This window comes from Prenolepis imparis, unplaced genomic scaffold (assembly GCF_030444845.1).
Source record: "Prenolepis imparis isolate NDT839.2.m4 unplaced genomic scaffold, iyPreImpa1.0 SCAF_14, whole genome shotgun sequence".
Classification (NCBI taxonomy): domain Eukaryota; kingdom Metazoa; phylum Arthropoda; class Insecta; order Hymenoptera; family Formicidae; genus Prenolepis; species Prenolepis imparis.
In genome coordinates, this window is record NW_028141172.1 from 5,013,857 (window position 1) to 5,030,760 (window position 16,904).

Genomic DNA, 16,904 nt, shown 5'->3' on the forward strand with positions numbered 1-16,904 from the left:
AAAGCGATACGCCCTCTGTGGACATAAAAAACGTGGACATGAACTACATAGCCAATGTCCACGAATGTTCTCACCGGGTAACGCATAATGTGCACAATTTTGGTTGCGTTCCATGCTAATGTGCACGAAATGACGCATATAATATGTATATACATATTATGTATATATATATATATATGTATGTACACACAAATAAATATGCATTAAAGAAAAAGAGAGGCGTGGTGGGGGCTGGGAGGTGCGCGCGCCGTTTCGTCACGTGACCGCGTCACGTGGCTGCGTCACGTGGTTTGGTGTGCCCCCCACCCCCACCTCTAAGGTGCGTTCAGATAGCTTACCCGAGTAACTCAGAGTGTATTCCCTTTCTTTTTACATTATTGAGAGAGAAGTGATATAGAAAGAGAGGGAATACACTTGGAGTTACTCGGGTAAGCTATCTGAACGCAGCCCTGCGCAGCCGCCAAACCACGTGACGCGGTCACGTGACGAAACGGAGCGCGCATCCCCCAGCCCCCACCACGCCACTCTCCCCACCACCCGCCGCCGCTCGCGGCTCACCCTGAAATTGGCATCACTGCTGCAGGCTGCAGGTGAAGTCGGATCTGCCGAAGTTTTTTAAGCTATTGTTCTCTCTTTATAGGTTTATTTCAAATATTGTATAGTATAACAAAATGTCGACGCGATGGTAAGCTTCAGTAACATTTAACGTGATAATTAAATGATTATTGACGAGTTAAATTAAGAGACAGGAGCGTTTGATGAATAACCTAACCTAATTTGACCTAATTTTAATTTAATTATTTACAATATGCATATTTAAATATATTATAATACTATTAATTTTATTTTTTAATATAATATATTTTTATAATACATAAGATTTCACAGAACTATATATAAATATATATAAGATATAAATAATAGAGATATATATAAGAAGAATAAATAAACATATATAATTATTATAATAAATATATAATAGAATTATTATACATAATTATTATAAATAAATATATAATAGAATTCTAATATTATATAAGATTTCATAAAACATTTTATCAACTTTATGTGATGACAATTATGTGCTTTAAAATGATTCAGGTATCCGCTGTACCAAAAAGGCAATCCGCAATTAAGAGTATTTTTACCAAACTTCTGGATGAAGTTGATTAAGCCTAAACACGATCAGCCTGCGAATGTGGTGCAATTTCATTGCTCGATGGAAATGACTAAGTACGACATACAGAATTACCTGGAAAAGATTTACAATGTCGACATCATGGAAGTGAGAACGAGAATAGCATTGGGCAGGACGAAGAAAGATCGGCTGCAGGCCTCCATTATTAAAGAGGACGACAGAAAAATAGCCTATGTTGTATTGGTTAGTTTGCTTTCATGCTGTATTGATTAAGTTTTACGATCATCTGTTTGCTTTATCGGAGAGGAATTCTGGTGGCAATCAAAATTTGATTTGTTTTTTCCAGCCGAAAGACCAATCCTTTGTATTTCCCGATCTATTCAAGGATGCAAAGAGTGAAGTCGACGAGAAAGCTATAAACGAATCTAAACAAGACTTGCAAGACTATATAAAAGTTAATAAAGCACCTGGATTGCCCGGTTGGTTCAGAATTTAGTAGATATAATATATTTCAGGATTTATATGATCAATAAAGTATATTTATTAATATTCCTGAAACTCTTAATTGTTAAAATCTTTAAATTAGTGATGATTAACATGGCTTTTTCAACAATTATTTTTTAATGTATTATTAATGATATATTAGGTAATATAATTTGTTCACTATATCTAGCAAAAAAATAGAGGGACTAAGCGTGTATCAGACTATGCATTAAAAATTGAGAATTAAAGTTTAGAATTTTATTAATTTAATAATGTTGCAACTAACATTATGGATAACAAAATACATTTAAAATTGAGGATAAAGATCAAAAATTGAATTTGACTAATCAGAACAAAACGAGCTAAAATTTTTTTATTCTGATTGATCAAATTTCAATTCCAAACTTTAATGCATCGTCTGATATGGGTTTTATTCAAATTAAATTTCGGATTTAATTATTTCGTGCTATGATTTGATTGGACGAATAATCGAATAATTTCAAATTATAACAATATAGTAATTTTATCGATTTTTAATAGTATGAGTTGCAACTAATATTATCGACAACGCAAAATATATTTTAATTTGTGATGCCTTGAGATTTATCGGAATTGATTAGCGACTGAATTATTGATCAAACAATGCTTTTAATAATCGAGAATGGCGATGAACACAACCGCGGAAAGCAAACGGGCTGCGAGCTCGAATGCTGTTTATAGCAGGTAAATGACAATTAATAATAAAATTTAGCTATGTGTTATTTATGACAGATAAATGACAGTTGATAAAATTTAGCTATGCGTCATTTATGGCAGGTATAAATGACAGTTCGTAATAAAATTTATTTATTAATAAAATTAGTGCCTTTTATAGCGGGTAAATAACAGTTGGTAGTGAATTTTAGCTATATGTCATTTATAGCAGATAAATGATAGTTGATGATCAAAAACTGTTTAATTACGCTGCTCGAAATAATTAAAAGAACTCTCCTTGAAAAGTCTCGCGAGATTTGACGATTCCTCTCGCTATTTCCTAAACTCGTCTTCACTTGCCTTATTCGGACAAATAATAAAGATTGTAATGATAAAATGACAGTTCGTTATTCTATAATTTTCTATAATTAAAAATTTCTATAATTTTTTATAATTAAATTTCTATAATTTTTTCCGAACATAAAAATTTATTTCACTTTTCACATTTTATATCTGTTTTTTAATTCTTTTTTTTCTTTTTCATCTTTTAATCGTCTCGAGCAGCAGTGAAACAATTTATTAACGCTCGCAATTAAAGAAAAAACATCGTCTAGGGTGCCCTTTGTCGGGATGGATCGGACGAGGATCACATTTTGCACAGACGTAGACAAGTCTGTGATTGTTCATAATTTCGAGAAACGCGGCTGGACACAAGTAGGCCCGGAGGACGATTGGAATTTTTATTGGTAATTATAATAATAATAATAATAATAATGATTTCATATTATCCTCTATGCGTTATTTATTTTATTAAACGTGGTTTCGTTGTAGGGCTGTGACTCAATCCTGCAGGAATATCTTCAGCGTTGAAACCGGATACAGGATGGATGACAATCAGTATATATAAAATCCTTTTCAATCACAAGTTTTTTATCCATTACATATAATTCTCTATTATTAACAATAGCATTGAAAATATTAATAATAGAATGTCAGTCAAATAATTTGCTTAATCTGAAATCTGTATTTTTAAGAAGAGAAGATTATGCACCATATATATTTTTCTTATATTAATAATTTATTTTAAATATTTTTTTATATATAGTAAAATAAGAGAAGATTATATCCACCATATTTATATTTTTATATATTAATAATATTTATTTTAAATATTTTTTTATATAGTACAAATATATATATATTAAAAAATATACATAATCAAGTATGTATAATAAAATATATATATAATTAAATATATATAATTAAATATATATGATAATAATATATATTTTTTTAAATGTGGAAATTATGTGTAATGGAGCTATAAAGAACTCTACAATAATCTTCTATAAAACCATATGAATTTAAGGCACTTTGAAAAAGCTATTTGATTATTGTGTTAGAATGATTAATCACTTTCCGAATCATTACGAGCTGACGCGCAAAGATCTCCTGGTGAAGAATATCAAGCGATATCGAAAGGATTTGGAGCGAGAAGGAAATCCTTTGGCGGAACGCGCGGATGGTCCAGGCAAATATTTGTACCTCGACTTTATACCGGTGACCTTCGTTTTACCTGCAGGTGAAAGGACATCCTCCAAAAATTATATTTCTGAAATAGATCAAATTAAAAATTATATATACTTGTAAATTAGATTGTGTCAAAAAAAAATTGTGATAGAATTTGATTAAAAATTCTAGGATTCAGTAAATTTTTCTTGTTTAAAAAAGAATAATTTTTATTTAAAGGATTCAAAATTTTCTGATCTTATTAGGTTGTTTTTCTAAAAATATTTTATTTTAAATCCTAGGATCTCGTCGAAGAATCATGTGTTTTTTTAAGTTTGGCAATCTATATATAATTTCTAATAATTTAACAAATTATTCAATTCATCATTTTGCGTTGTAAAAATATTATATTAAAATATCATGCAAAAAGATATTATGTTAAAATTTTATATTACAATATTATCAATATTATATTAAAAAATATTATATTAAAAATATATTTTTGTAGATTATAATATGTTTGTGGAAGAGTATCGCAAATCCCCGCAGAGCACTTGGATCATGAAGCCATGCGGCAAATCGCAGGGCGCCGGAATATTCCTCATCAACAAGCTGAGCAAACTGAAGAAATGGTCGCGCGAAGCGAAGACCCCGTTCAATCCCAACTTGACGAAGGAGTCGTACGTCATATCTAGGTGATCAGATCGCAAGTTGCTTCAATTGTAGAGACCTCGACGAGAGACTTCCTCAGGCGGTGACCACCAATTTCTATCGCGACAGATACATCGACAACCCGCTGCTGATCGGCAGCAAGAAGTTTGATCTTCGACTGTACGTTCTCATCACGTCGTTTCGGCCGCTCAAGGCCTACCTCTTCAAATTGGGATTCTGTCGCTTCTGCACCGTCAAGTACGACACCAGCGTTCAAGAGCTCGACAACATGTACGTGCATCTGACGAATGTGTCTGTACAAAAGCATGGCGTATGTAATTTTTAAACTTCTGTCTCTCTTAATTACATATGTGTAATTTGCGGGAGCATCTTGATCGTAAAATAAAAAACTTTCAGGACGAGTATAACAGCAAACACGGCGGGAAGCTGAGCGTGCAGAATCTGCGTTTGTACCTGGAAAGCACGCGCGGTAAAGCTGTCACGGAGAAGCTGTTTGCCAACATCTCCTGGTGCATCGTACACTCGCTGAAGGCGGTGACTCCAGTAATGGCGAACGATCGCCATTGCTTCGAGTGTTACGGATATGACATCATCATCGACAACAAATTGAAACCGTGGTTGATCGAAGTACATTGATCTTCATCCTTTATATCTGCCGTTCCGTTTGATCAACGAAATTATTTATTTTATTATTATTCATTGATTTTGTAAATTTACAAATTAATTTTTTCTAATTATTAATTATTCATTAATTTAATTATAAATTAAAATGATTTATTTGATTTTATTAAATTAAATTAATGAATAATTGAGAAAAAATCATTTATAAATGCTAAATTAATAATTAATAATTAGGAAAAAATTAGTTTATAAATTACTAAATTAATGAATAATTATACTAAATGAATAGTTTTAAATTATAATTAATAATTTTGATTTATATCAACCTCTCTTCAGAATAATTATCTTAAATTTTTCAATTGCATTTCCGGCAAAAAATGGCATCGTCACAAACTTGAAAAATTTTAAATACTATATTGTAGAACAACACAAGCGCGCGCTATGCGCGTGCCATTTTTCAATTTTATATAATTAAAAAGAATTCACTCACTTAACATGTCTTTTTTTAGAGAGGGATATCTAAATGCTATTTTTACTTCCAGGTGAACGCCTCGCCTTCTCTAACATCCACGACGGTGAACGACAGGATCTTGAAGTACAAACTAATCGACAATATCGTGTCGGTGGTTCTGCCTCCGGATGGGATGCCTGAGTAAGTTTGCGCGATATTAATTTCAACGAAAGATTCATTGAATAATTAATTATAAGATTATTAAATGCGATTATTGGACCGATCAGTGTGAAATGGAACAAATCACCTTCCCCGGAGGCTCTGGGAAACTTCGAACTACTCCTGGACGAAGAATTGGCAGCTCAAGACGAGAGGGAGGGTTCATCGAACAAGTATCGCGGTTCCTCTCTCAGCAAATGGAAATAAATATCATCGTATAATTAATTATTAAATTAAACCATTTAATTATTAAATAATTAACCATTTATTCGATATCCTTCTCTTATTGTCATCAACTCTTTTATTAATGAATGGATATCCGTACTCATTTATTGAAGGTTTAAAGTTGCTTCAGGTATCCATTGACAGAAGGATTAAAATTGTTTCGAGTACCCAAGTACCCAAAGCAACTTTAAATGTTAGAAATGTGTGTCGAAACTTTCTCCAACCGAAATAAATACACAAAGCGCCTTTGTATTCGAAAACCCTCCTAAAAAAATAACGGGAAAGAATGTTCGACGTCCAGCAGTTGCTAGAAAAAAAATTGTCACAGTAAAATCAGAAACACGCAGTTGATACTTGAGAACCCAGAAAAAATGGTACCTCGACAAAAGGTCAATTTTACAAAATTTTAAAAAATTCCAACGAAAATGCTTACATTAACAAACAATTTTATTTTAGCTATGTACAAATATGTTACACAGACGACGCAAGCTGCGTGAAGATGTAAAAATAATATGGACAGAGTAAGATTTCTTCAGTCTTTCGCGGTAAAACGAGAGATTAAGAATAATCAGGACGCTTCCTTTTGTTCTCCTTCCCCTCAAGGCAGTGCGAGGTAAAGGTCCTTGCAGATTTTTTTGTAAAACTACGATTACGTATATCGTACAGGGCTTATCGTACAGGTTTATGGCACAGTTTCCCGAAAAAACGACGATTACGCGCATGTATATGCTGAAGAAACAAACAAATGATTGCAAAAAGTTCGCTTCAAAATTCAACAACTTCGAATTCAATCGGAAGGTGTGGAATTTTTCATCCCTTATGATTGACGAGTATAGATTTGATTTTTTTTTACATTCGTTCGTTTACTTAGCGTATATTGCGTCTTTACGCCAGGAACAGATGTGTGTTGATGATACGCCGTTCTTTTTTACATCATAAATATTGTACATATAAAATGCATCGGTTATTGCTAAGTTTTTGATTAACTTAATAATCTCTCTGTTTATATGATTATCTGTTATGTGTTTACAATCTATAATATATATATATATATATATATATATATATATGTGTGTGTGCGTGTACGACTGTCGCAGACTCTTTGCAAATTCACTCTTTTTACAAAAGAAGTTTAAAGCTTTTTTTTTAAATTCTGCAAAATTTCTCGAGTTTACAAAAGAAGCTACATCTTTTTTGCGAAATAGTTAATTTTACAAAAAGTCTGCTACCTTATACATATATTAATGATAACTCGTCCAGTTCGACAGTAAATATATTTCACAATATTAACAATGAAGGACGATCGAACAAACGAATGAAATATTAATGTGAAAAATTAACAATATAGTAAAAAAGAATACTGTAAAAGGCAAGTTTTCTTATCGCAGTTGTACTTCTCGAAAAACCTAGAAATATATATATATATATTATATATATATATATATTGTATAACTAAATTTTAGAATCTAAAAAAGTAAAAAGTGATATATATATATATTTATATAAATTTAATTTAGTAATAATAAAATATATATATATATATATATATATATATGAGCAGCTTTTCGTTAACTGTTGTCAATTAAATTACAAATAACATGCTATTAACGCGATAATAATAATTCAAAATAATAATTTGATAATAATATATGACATATCTTGATATCACATTAAAAAACTGAACTACAGATAAATGCAAACTCAATCCGCAGATAAAAAAAGAGAATATCTTTTTCGAGATCTCGATATTTTTCTGATACACTGTCTTAGATCATGTCTTATGATAATATAAAAATTTTTTACAGATTTGAGGCTGTTTAATATTTCTTATAAAGAGAAAAATTACGCTTAAAGTATATATTTACAAAGTATCGCGCGAGAAGAACGTTTTTCCCTCTGTACATTGAAAACTATGAAAATGTAAATAGTAGGCACGAATGGTATTATTAATATTATATAGGTAACTTATATGAATAATAAATTTCCTCTATATCAGTCTAAAAATCTTGCCTCGTTGCTTTCGAGTTATTAAAACATTATAGGCCATTATAATAAATCATGTAATATAAAAATTATATATTACATGTTTATATAATAACATTATATATATATCCTAAAATTAAGCCATGATTATTTTCCATCTCAAGTTAACATTCAATCTGCATTGCGATATGTGATTATCTCTCTGGAAAACTTTAATACGCATGTTCAAATTTTCAGTTAAATTACTGAAAAGTTGAAAGGAAGATTCATTGCTAAAATTTTCTGTCTTTCTATAATAAAATATGCATTTAAAAAAAAATAATAAAAATTTTATCCTACAATAAAAACGGTAAAAAAAATCCTGACAGATGGAAAAGAGAGCTTTCTTTCTCTCGCATATTATTGCTACAAGTTGGAGTTTTATTACATCGAATTCTCGATCCCTAGGCAATCGTACGAATATCTTCGTCGATTCTTTTAATAATAATTCAACAATCACGATCTAATAATATCGGTCGACGAATAGCGAGACGATAAAAAAAGAAAAAAATATTGGTTTAAAAAAAAAAAAAAAATGCGAAAGTGCTTTCTGCCTCTTCTACGTCGAGGCTACCTCCTGGTCTCAAGGCACTGGCGATGGCGGCGGCGGCAGCGGACTGAAATACGTGGACGATCTGGAACTGGGGGACGGCGGACAGCTGATCGCCGCGTCGCTGTGATAGACGGAGCGGGGGGTAGGCGGCGGCGGGAAGGGCTCGCTCTCGTAGCGATAGCGCGCCGGGTAATTGCTGTCCGACTCGTCGCAGACGTCGGTGCTGCACGGGGTCGGCGGCGGCGGTTGATTGATACTCCTGTAGTGGCGATACGGCTTGTATCGCGAGGCGTTGCTGCTCGAGCACCGGGTCGAGCTTGCGATCGTCGCCGGACTCGGCGGCGGGTTCAGCGTCTCCTGGGGATACCCACCCGCGGAGCTTCCCCTGGTGGAGCTCGACGCGCCTGCGAAACAAAGATCGCTTTATTATAGGAAACAGCTCTCCAGTAAAGCCAGAATTATGCAGTTTTCTCTTTTCGAAGTCTAAAGATCTACGCTACCTGTGATGTGACTGCGGTCGTAGCTGGAGCCGATACTGCTCCCGTTTAGCATGGACATCCTCACGGCTTCCATTCCAGCTTTGAGGCCTCCTATGCTTCCCCCTCCATCCTTCCTGTTCTTCTGCGAAGCAAAAATTGGCTTCGCCGCTCGATTATTGTTTGGTTTCGGTGATAGCGGATCTCCCGCCGAATCATGTAATATATCAGGTAAACCTTCGTTTCCGATAAACCTAATAATGAAAATAATAATATATAATATAGAGAGAGAGAGAGAGTATAATATAATATATAATATATTATATATTATATAATATAACATATAAAATATATAATATAATATATAATAAATAAATAATTTAATGTAATAATCTTCTTTATAAAATATATATCATAATTTAATATTATACATATATAATATATATAAATAATTCAAATGCAATGCAATAATTCAAATAACCTTCTGCGGCAGTAGTAGTAGCTTAGAACGATCACGGCGGCCACGATCACCACCACTAGAATGACAATGACATAAGTCATTTTGCCGGATTCGCCAAAGATTCTGGATCCGTCTTGACGGTGGGCACAAGCCGGCGCCAGCTCGTCGCTGCCGTCGGCGCAATCGTCCCAGCCGTCGCACACGGTCGTCCCGGAGATGCAGACGCCGTTCCCGATGCATTGAAACTGCTCGGGCTGGCAGCAGTGCGCCTCGTCCGATCCGTCCGAGCATTGCGGCGTCCCGTCGCACACCAAAGATATCTCTGCAAACGCGACATTTATTTATTCATTTATTCATTCGTTTATTTATTTATTTTATTTTATTTATTTATTTATTATTTATTTTATTTATAAGTACATAAAAAATAAATAAATAAATGTTTAAACATGTATATTTATAAATATATATTAAATATATAATTTTTTAATATATATATAAATAAATATTTAAATATGTATATTTACCGATACAGCGATTCTGACATCTGAACTGTTCACGGGTGCATACGGGGCATCCCAACTCATCGCTGCCGTCCAGACAGTCGGTCTGGCCGTCGCACTTCCACAGGACCGGTATGCAATCCTTGCCTATGGCGGAGCTAGGCGCGGCGCAGGTAAAGTGTCCGTGTCCGCAGGCAGGAGCCGCGCGACACGTGCGACCGTCATCGGACAGGACCAAGGATTTCGGACAGGAGCAACGCGACGACACCGAGGCGCCGTCGTCGCCGCCGCCGCCTCCACCGGTGATGATAGTGGTGGTGGTGCCGATGCAGAAGTGCGAGCAGCCGCCGTAGTCGTTGAACGGGCTGCACACGTGTGTCTCCATCAGAGAGTCTTCGGGTGTACTGACCACGATGATGTCCGTGAGCGCGCGACTCGTCGACATCAGCGCGCTTTGCTTGCCGCTCGAGCCGGATGTCTTGTCGACCCGCTGGACCATCTGTCATCATTTATTACAGTCGGATAAATTGGCAGTAAAGCTGTTTTACAAGTAGGTTCAATTTGGAACTTTCTGATTATTTTGAAAAAGTATTACTTTCAAGTAAGAAATCTCTGGACGAGATAGATTTGAACTTATAAATGGGTACCTCGGATTTTTAAGATTCTGAAATAAAGTATCATCACTCACCTGGACGTCGCGATCGTACCAGTAGAGATAATCGAAGAGCACAGCTAGATACACCGGCGGACTCTGTTGAGTGGCTACGGTCACCAGGATTCTATGATTGCCGCCGTTGAAGTCGGCGCACTCGATCTGCCTGGCGTAAGCCCAGTAGACGACGTTGGTCGCGGCGTCGACGGTCAACGCGGTCGGCTGTTCCGTCAGATCACCGGCGATCATGTGACGTTCCTTACCGTCCATCTTGCTGCGCATTATTCGCATTTTCTTGCCCAAGTCCGTCCAGAAGAGCAATCGCCGGCGCGAGTGAAGCGCGATGTTCCTCGGTTTCTCGCCTTCGCCCTTCACCACGACTCCCAAGGCCGAGCCGTTGTCCAGTCGCGTGACGTTGATGGCATCGTACTGGCTACAGGTCCAGAAGAGCAGTCTCCCGAGCGGATCCAGGGCGAGATCGAACGGATGGCCGGATCCGGATATCACGATCCTGCTACTGTGCTGCGGCTGCGTACGATTCTCCAGGGCACGCCGGATCGACATGGTGCGACCGTCGATCCAGTAGACGTGCTGGGTCACCGGGTCAAACTCGATCGCCCGGGTGTTCTTCAGACCTGGTACTCGCAACATCACGTCCGCGCAGTCGTCCTGATCGGGTAGATAGCGCGCGATCGCGTTGCGCAGACTGTAGATCATGAACTGCCGAGGTGCCACGCACGTCCGATTGTCCGGTGATAGTGTATAATGCGTAGGACACGCGCATTTATACTTGATAGAAGCGCCGTCGTTGGGTCCAGGTAGAGCGATGCAAAGATGGCTGCAATTACCGTTCGCGATCGCGCACGGATTCCAGCCGGTCTGCCTGGACTCGTGGAACACCTTCAGATCCGTCACCGACTCCAGCTTGTCGTGGATCCTGGTCCGATTTACCCCGGTGAGCTTATCCGCCCGCTCGATGACGTCCGTGTTCCAGTCCGTCCAGTAGATGTAATCTCGATATTGCGTGATGCTGAAAGGATAGCCCATGTCCCTCGAGATAATCACCTCTCTTTTATATGTCGAGAGATCGTAGCAGTCGATCGCAGGCGTGGAGACCTCGGCCCAGTACAGTTTGCGCGCGACGTGGTCCAGGGTCAAACCATTCGCTCGCCCGATGTTCGAAACTGTCGTCTGTCGCACCGTGCCGTCCAATAAAGCTCTCTCTATGCTGCCGAGGCTGCCCCACTCGGCCCAGTACATGTGGCTAGAGATAAAAGAAATAATTAATAAATGTCAAGAACAGCTATAGAGACCTATAGAGACTTATAGGGACCTACAGAGACCTAGAGAGACCTAGAGAAAGCTATAGAGAGCTATCGAGTCGTGTAAAAACCATTCAAAGACAATACGGATGATATAGGCACAAAACTCACCCTCTTTGAGGATCCAGAGCCAGAGACTTGGGCTCGACAAGGTTTTGCCACACGAGTATCTTCCTGCTGCCACCTTCCAGTCTGATCATCTCTATCCTACGCATGTTGGTGTCGCTCCAGTAAAGATTGTGCGCGATCCAATCCAACGCGAGACCCTCCGGCGATTCTAGACCGAGATCGACCACTCTTTCCAAACCCGATCCGTTCATAAAGGCACGTGTGATGGCTTTTATTTTAACATCCGTCCAATAAATGCGATTCTCGAGTAAATCGAAGTCCAAGGCGCTACAGAAAGCAATATACAACCAGTAATATAACTAATTTGCAATAACAGATAAACATTTAACATACTTTATTTTATATAATTTTATCTCAAAATATTCTATTTATGTTTCAGCTGTACTAACCTGGCGTCTTTGACACCAGTGACGGGTATGACATTATCATTATTGGTATTCTCGATGCTGATTCGGCCGAGGTTTTCTCTCCTGGCGAACAGCAGAAAGGCATCCGGCACGACGCACGTACGTTTGTCCTTGGTTAACTCGTAGCCGATCTGGCAGGCGCAGACGTACCTGTAAATTTGCAATTTCTAGATATAATTCATGATAGATACAAACTAGAAAATTTTAGCCATCACACACATATACATTTTGCGCTTTCCTGCGTTAATAAAATTCATTTCTCTCGACTCAACGATGATGGAGGAGGATCTCATCAAGATCTCTTTCACACAATCATATGTTATAAATAACATCTACGTACCTATTGCGAGGCTTGTTGAGACAGAGGTGGCTGCAACCGCCGTTGTCGCGGGCGCAGGGCGATTTGCTGGTGCTCACTTGACCGAGATGAATGGCCTTGAGTCCCATGACGTTGGGCACCTGGTCGACGATGACCTCCCGGTCGCCGCCGGTGAGCTTGTGCGCCCGATCGATGCTCCGTCGCTGCCAATCGGTCCAGTACAGATAATCGCCCAGCAGACTCAGGCCGAACAGGTGCGGAAGGTTGTCGGTGATGATCTCGCGCCGATCGGTACCGTCCATGTTGGACACCTCGATCTTGTCGGTCTTGGCGTCGCACCAGTAGATCTTAAGGCGCTCCAGGTCCAGGGCGATGCCGTTCGGCCAGACGATGTCCTTGGTGATGATTGCTACTCGCTCGGTACCATCCAGGTTGCTGCGCTCGATCTTGGGCCGCTTCTCGTTCCAGTCGGTCCAGAACATCAGGCCCTGTTCGGGCGCGACAGCGATCGCCCGGGGCTCAATTAAATCTTCGTTCACCAGGACCCGCCGATTGATGCCGCTCAGTCGCGCCACTTCGATCCGATCTGTCCCGGTGTCGGTCCAATACAGGTTCCGGGCGATCCAGTCTATCGCGACGCCATCTGGATTCACCACCTGGAGAAATCGTAGAAGATAATCGTGGAGACGAGGATATAAGATTGAAAAAAATTATTATCTCTAAAAATAGAATATATTTGTTAAAATAGGTTTTAATAATAATAATAATAATAAAATTTGCCATTTACAGTACAAACCTCTGCGACAATCACGTCTTCCTGACCCGATCCGTCCAGATAGGCGCGTCTGATGGCGCAGGCCTGCTCGTCGGTCCAATACAGCATCTTGTCGACCGGGTCGAAGTCGATCGCGATCGCGTGCTTAATGCCGGTGAGCGGCAAGACGAAGTACGTGTAATCGGGCGAGTCCAGGGATATTCGGCAGATCTCGTTTCGTTGAACGATGAGCAGCTGCTCGTGCGGTCCCTTGGCGCAAGTGTAACGATTCAGCAATCTGACGCCGGTGGGACAGGCACAAGTGTAACTCGGTTCTCCTTGGCTCAGCAAACATAGGTGGGAACAATTGCCGTTATTCAACTTGCAAGGATTATCACTTTTCGGCTGCCTCTTCGGGTCCCAGACTTCAATATCGCCTTAAAAAATTAGAATAAAATATTTTATTTTTATATAATTAAACTTTATATAATTTTTATATAATTAATAAATTATTAAATATTATACGAAAATATATTAAAAATTACAATACGAAAAAGATATATTTGTTGTATACAGTCTAATTTCTAATTTATCCGAAAAAAACATTTAAATCATTATTTTTTATTCAAAAAATTGAAATAATTATTCTAATTATTGTTGATTTTAAAAATTCAAATAATTATCGTTGATTTAATTTTTTTTATTTATTCAAGAAATATACTCAAGAAGCATATATTAAAGATGTAAACAATTTTTAAGGACAAATACGATGTAATATGAATTTTAGTAAATAATATAGGTAATGATAAGAGCCAAACGCGAGATAAAAGCGCGAATAGAAACTCTTAAATAATTTTAGACACTATTTAATAGTTTAAAATTAAACCTTTCAATTAAAATATCATATTTTTATTTCCACTTTTAATTTCCTGAAGATGGACCGAAACGTTTAATTTTAAATACACTAAATAGTGCTTAAATAATGTCTAAAATTAATTAGAAATTTTTTATTCGCGCCTTTAATCTGTTTTTCGCTCTTCTTAGCTCTTTTTATTACCAATATTATCTATCATAATTCTTACATTATATTTATCCTTTAAAATTATGCAAACTATGTCCTCAATATACGTTCTATTCTTATCAGAGCCCTTTCTATTATCTACTATGACGTATTTAGAACCTTAGATATGTTTGTAAAGCTCGTTTTAGGCCTCTTCTGTTCCTATCTATTCCTATTAATGGAATAGAAAATATCCATCAATAGAAACAGACAATAAATGCTATCGCTATCGCAATTCCTATCGCCTAGCAAGGGCGATTTACTTCTTTTAACATTCTTAACAGATATCTGCTCGATACTATATTACAGATAAAAGTACCAGGTATGTATTCGCCGTGAAACAACTCGCGCGGATGCGACTGCGGTTGGCGCATGTCGATGGTGTGGATGCACCAGGTCTTCCAGTCGGTCCAATACAATCTATCTTCATAAAACGTGATGGCGAACGGATACTCCAGGCCTTTGCCGACTATCGTGCGCCTATTGCGACCGTTGTAATCCATCACGGCGATGAAGCACAATTTACCGTCCACCCAGTAGATGAGTTCGCGTTCGTAGTCCACCGTGAGACCATTCGGCCAGTATATGTTCTCGGATACGATTACTTCCCGTGTATCAGGATCACCGTTCATGCTGGCGCGTTCAATTTTAGGTACGTCACCCCAATCTGTCCAGAAGAGGAGGCCCCGCATCGGGGCCAGAGCAATCGCTCGCGGCTGATAGATGTCCGTCCAGAAGAGGACCTTCCTGTGACGGCCGTCCAGGCTGATCACCTCGACCAGATTCTTCTCCCGGTCCGTCCAGTACAGCTTTCCCGTGATCCAATCGCAAGCAAGACCGTCCGGGGAGATCAAGTTGGAGTTCACTATGGTCATCTTCTCGCCTGTATGTGTACCATTGGAACGCGCACATTGTATTGTCTCCAGACCGCTGTCGGACCAACAGACCAGTTCGCGCTCGTAATAAAAATCCAGCGCCGCGATGTCCGACAGGTCCTTGACGACGATGTTGACCTTGTTGTTGCGAGACACGTTGGCCATTCTGAGGTCCTTGTGCGTGGCGAACAGAAGAATGGACGAGCCTAAGGAAGAACAGCAATTTAGTCCAAGTTAAATAATAAATATATTAATTAGCATATTATAAATATTGTAATTATAATTGGTATATCAAATACTATAATATTAGTATATAAAACACTGTAACTATAATTAGTTTATAAAATACATTAATATTAGAGTAAAATATTATAAAATATTATAAAAATATATTATAAGACATTATAATTATATACAATATTACAATAATATATAAAATATTATAATATTAATATATAAAATACTATAATTATACTAATTATTATATAAAATACTATAATTATACAAATTATTATATAAAATACTATAATTATACAAATTATTATATAAAATACTATAATTAGTATATAAAATACAATAACAAAAAAAAGAGAGAAAAGCAGAGGTATAAAAAGAAAATGCTGCCTTTCAAAAAAAAAAAGAGAAAGTGAAGAACTCTGACGTGCGCAATAAATTATACCTACCATGGCTATTGGAAAAGGTGCCGCACCATAGAATGTAAACGACAACAAACAAATCACTCCACCCGTTTATGACACGGGCCATTCTACAAGAGTAATCAGTATTCACGTAGGTATCCACACGAAGTATTTCGCGATCTCAGGACGTATAACGGCTATCGTAACCGCGTATCATCTCGTCGTTGCGTCGAAGACGAAGAAGACAGAAGCGTCTCGAAATAACGCTACGTCCACCCTCGTCGCGTCCTTTCCAGCCATTCACGTACAACGAAAAACCAAACAATCGCACGCCATACCGTGTGACGCGGTTTCCAACCATAGAATATTACGATACACAGAGGGTGAAGTCGATGGTCGATGTAGACAGTCGTAAAGTCCCCTAGTTTATTTTATAATATAATTATATATTCATTTTTGGTTTGATATATATATATTTTTTAAATATATTATATACATAGGTATTATATATTATATTATATATATATATATATTATATTATGTTATATAATATATGTAATATAATATAATATATAATATATGTATATATATAATTATAATATATTATATAATATATATTATATAATATATATTATATATTATATTATATGTTATATAATATATATTATATAATATATATTATATTATGTTATATAATATATATTATATAATATATATTATATTATA

The 16,904-nt window shown here is 37.2% G+C and overlaps 3 protein-coding genes across 4 annotated transcripts; 2 read left to right on the forward strand and 1 right to left on the reverse strand.

Annotated features, from left to right (window-relative positions):
* Positions 1-540: 540 nt before the first annotated feature.
* Positions 541-1,697, forward strand: Mrpl23 (mitochondrial ribosomal protein L23). The gene is made up of 3 exons (XM_083054176.1): positions 541-685; positions 1,102-1,381; positions 1,485-1,697. Exons 1-3 carry the CDS (start codon positions 672-674, stop codon positions 1,632-1,634), a joined length of 444 nt encoding a protein of 147 aa, XP_082910302.1. The 5' UTR covers positions 541-671; the 3' UTR covers positions 1,635-1,697.
* On the forward strand, positions 1,491-6,024 carry Ttll1b (Tubulin tyrosine ligase-like 1B). 2 transcript variants are annotated; one of them, XM_083054175.1, is made up of 9 exons: positions 1,491-1,617; positions 2,929-3,060; positions 3,146-3,211; positions 3,718-3,896; positions 4,332-4,518; positions 4,604-4,805; positions 4,892-5,122; positions 5,659-5,768; positions 5,855-6,024. In XM_083054175.1, exons 2-9 carry the CDS (start codon positions 2,945-2,947, stop codon positions 5,991-5,993), a joined length of 1,230 nt encoding a protein of 409 aa, XP_082910301.1. In that variant the 5' UTR covers positions 1,491-1,617; positions 2,929-2,944; the 3' UTR covers positions 5,994-6,024. The 2 variants fall into 2 exon arrangements, with proteins under 2 accessions (XP_082910301.1, XP_082910300.1); XM_083054174.1 differs by lacking the exon at positions 1,491-1,617 and adding an exon at positions 2,162-2,344.
* A 1,550-nt stretch (positions 6,025-7,574) lies between these two features.
* Arr (low-density lipoprotein receptor-related protein 6) lies at positions 7,575-16,526 on the reverse strand. Its single transcript, XM_083054172.1, has 11 exons — positions 16,224-16,526; positions 14,985-15,746; positions 13,648-14,042; positions 12,873-13,507; positions 12,515-12,682; positions 12,108-12,392; positions 10,711-11,938; positions 10,047-10,521; positions 9,544-9,844; positions 9,087-9,316; positions 7,575-8,990 (listed from the first exon to the last, which is right to left on the reverse strand). The coding sequence occupies exons 1-11, from the start codon at positions 16,303-16,305 to the stop codon at positions 8,617-8,619; spliced, it is 4,935 nt and encodes a 1,644-aa protein (XP_082910298.1). The 5' UTR covers positions 16,306-16,526; the 3' UTR covers positions 7,575-8,616.
* Positions 16,527-16,904: the final 378 nt, after the last annotated feature.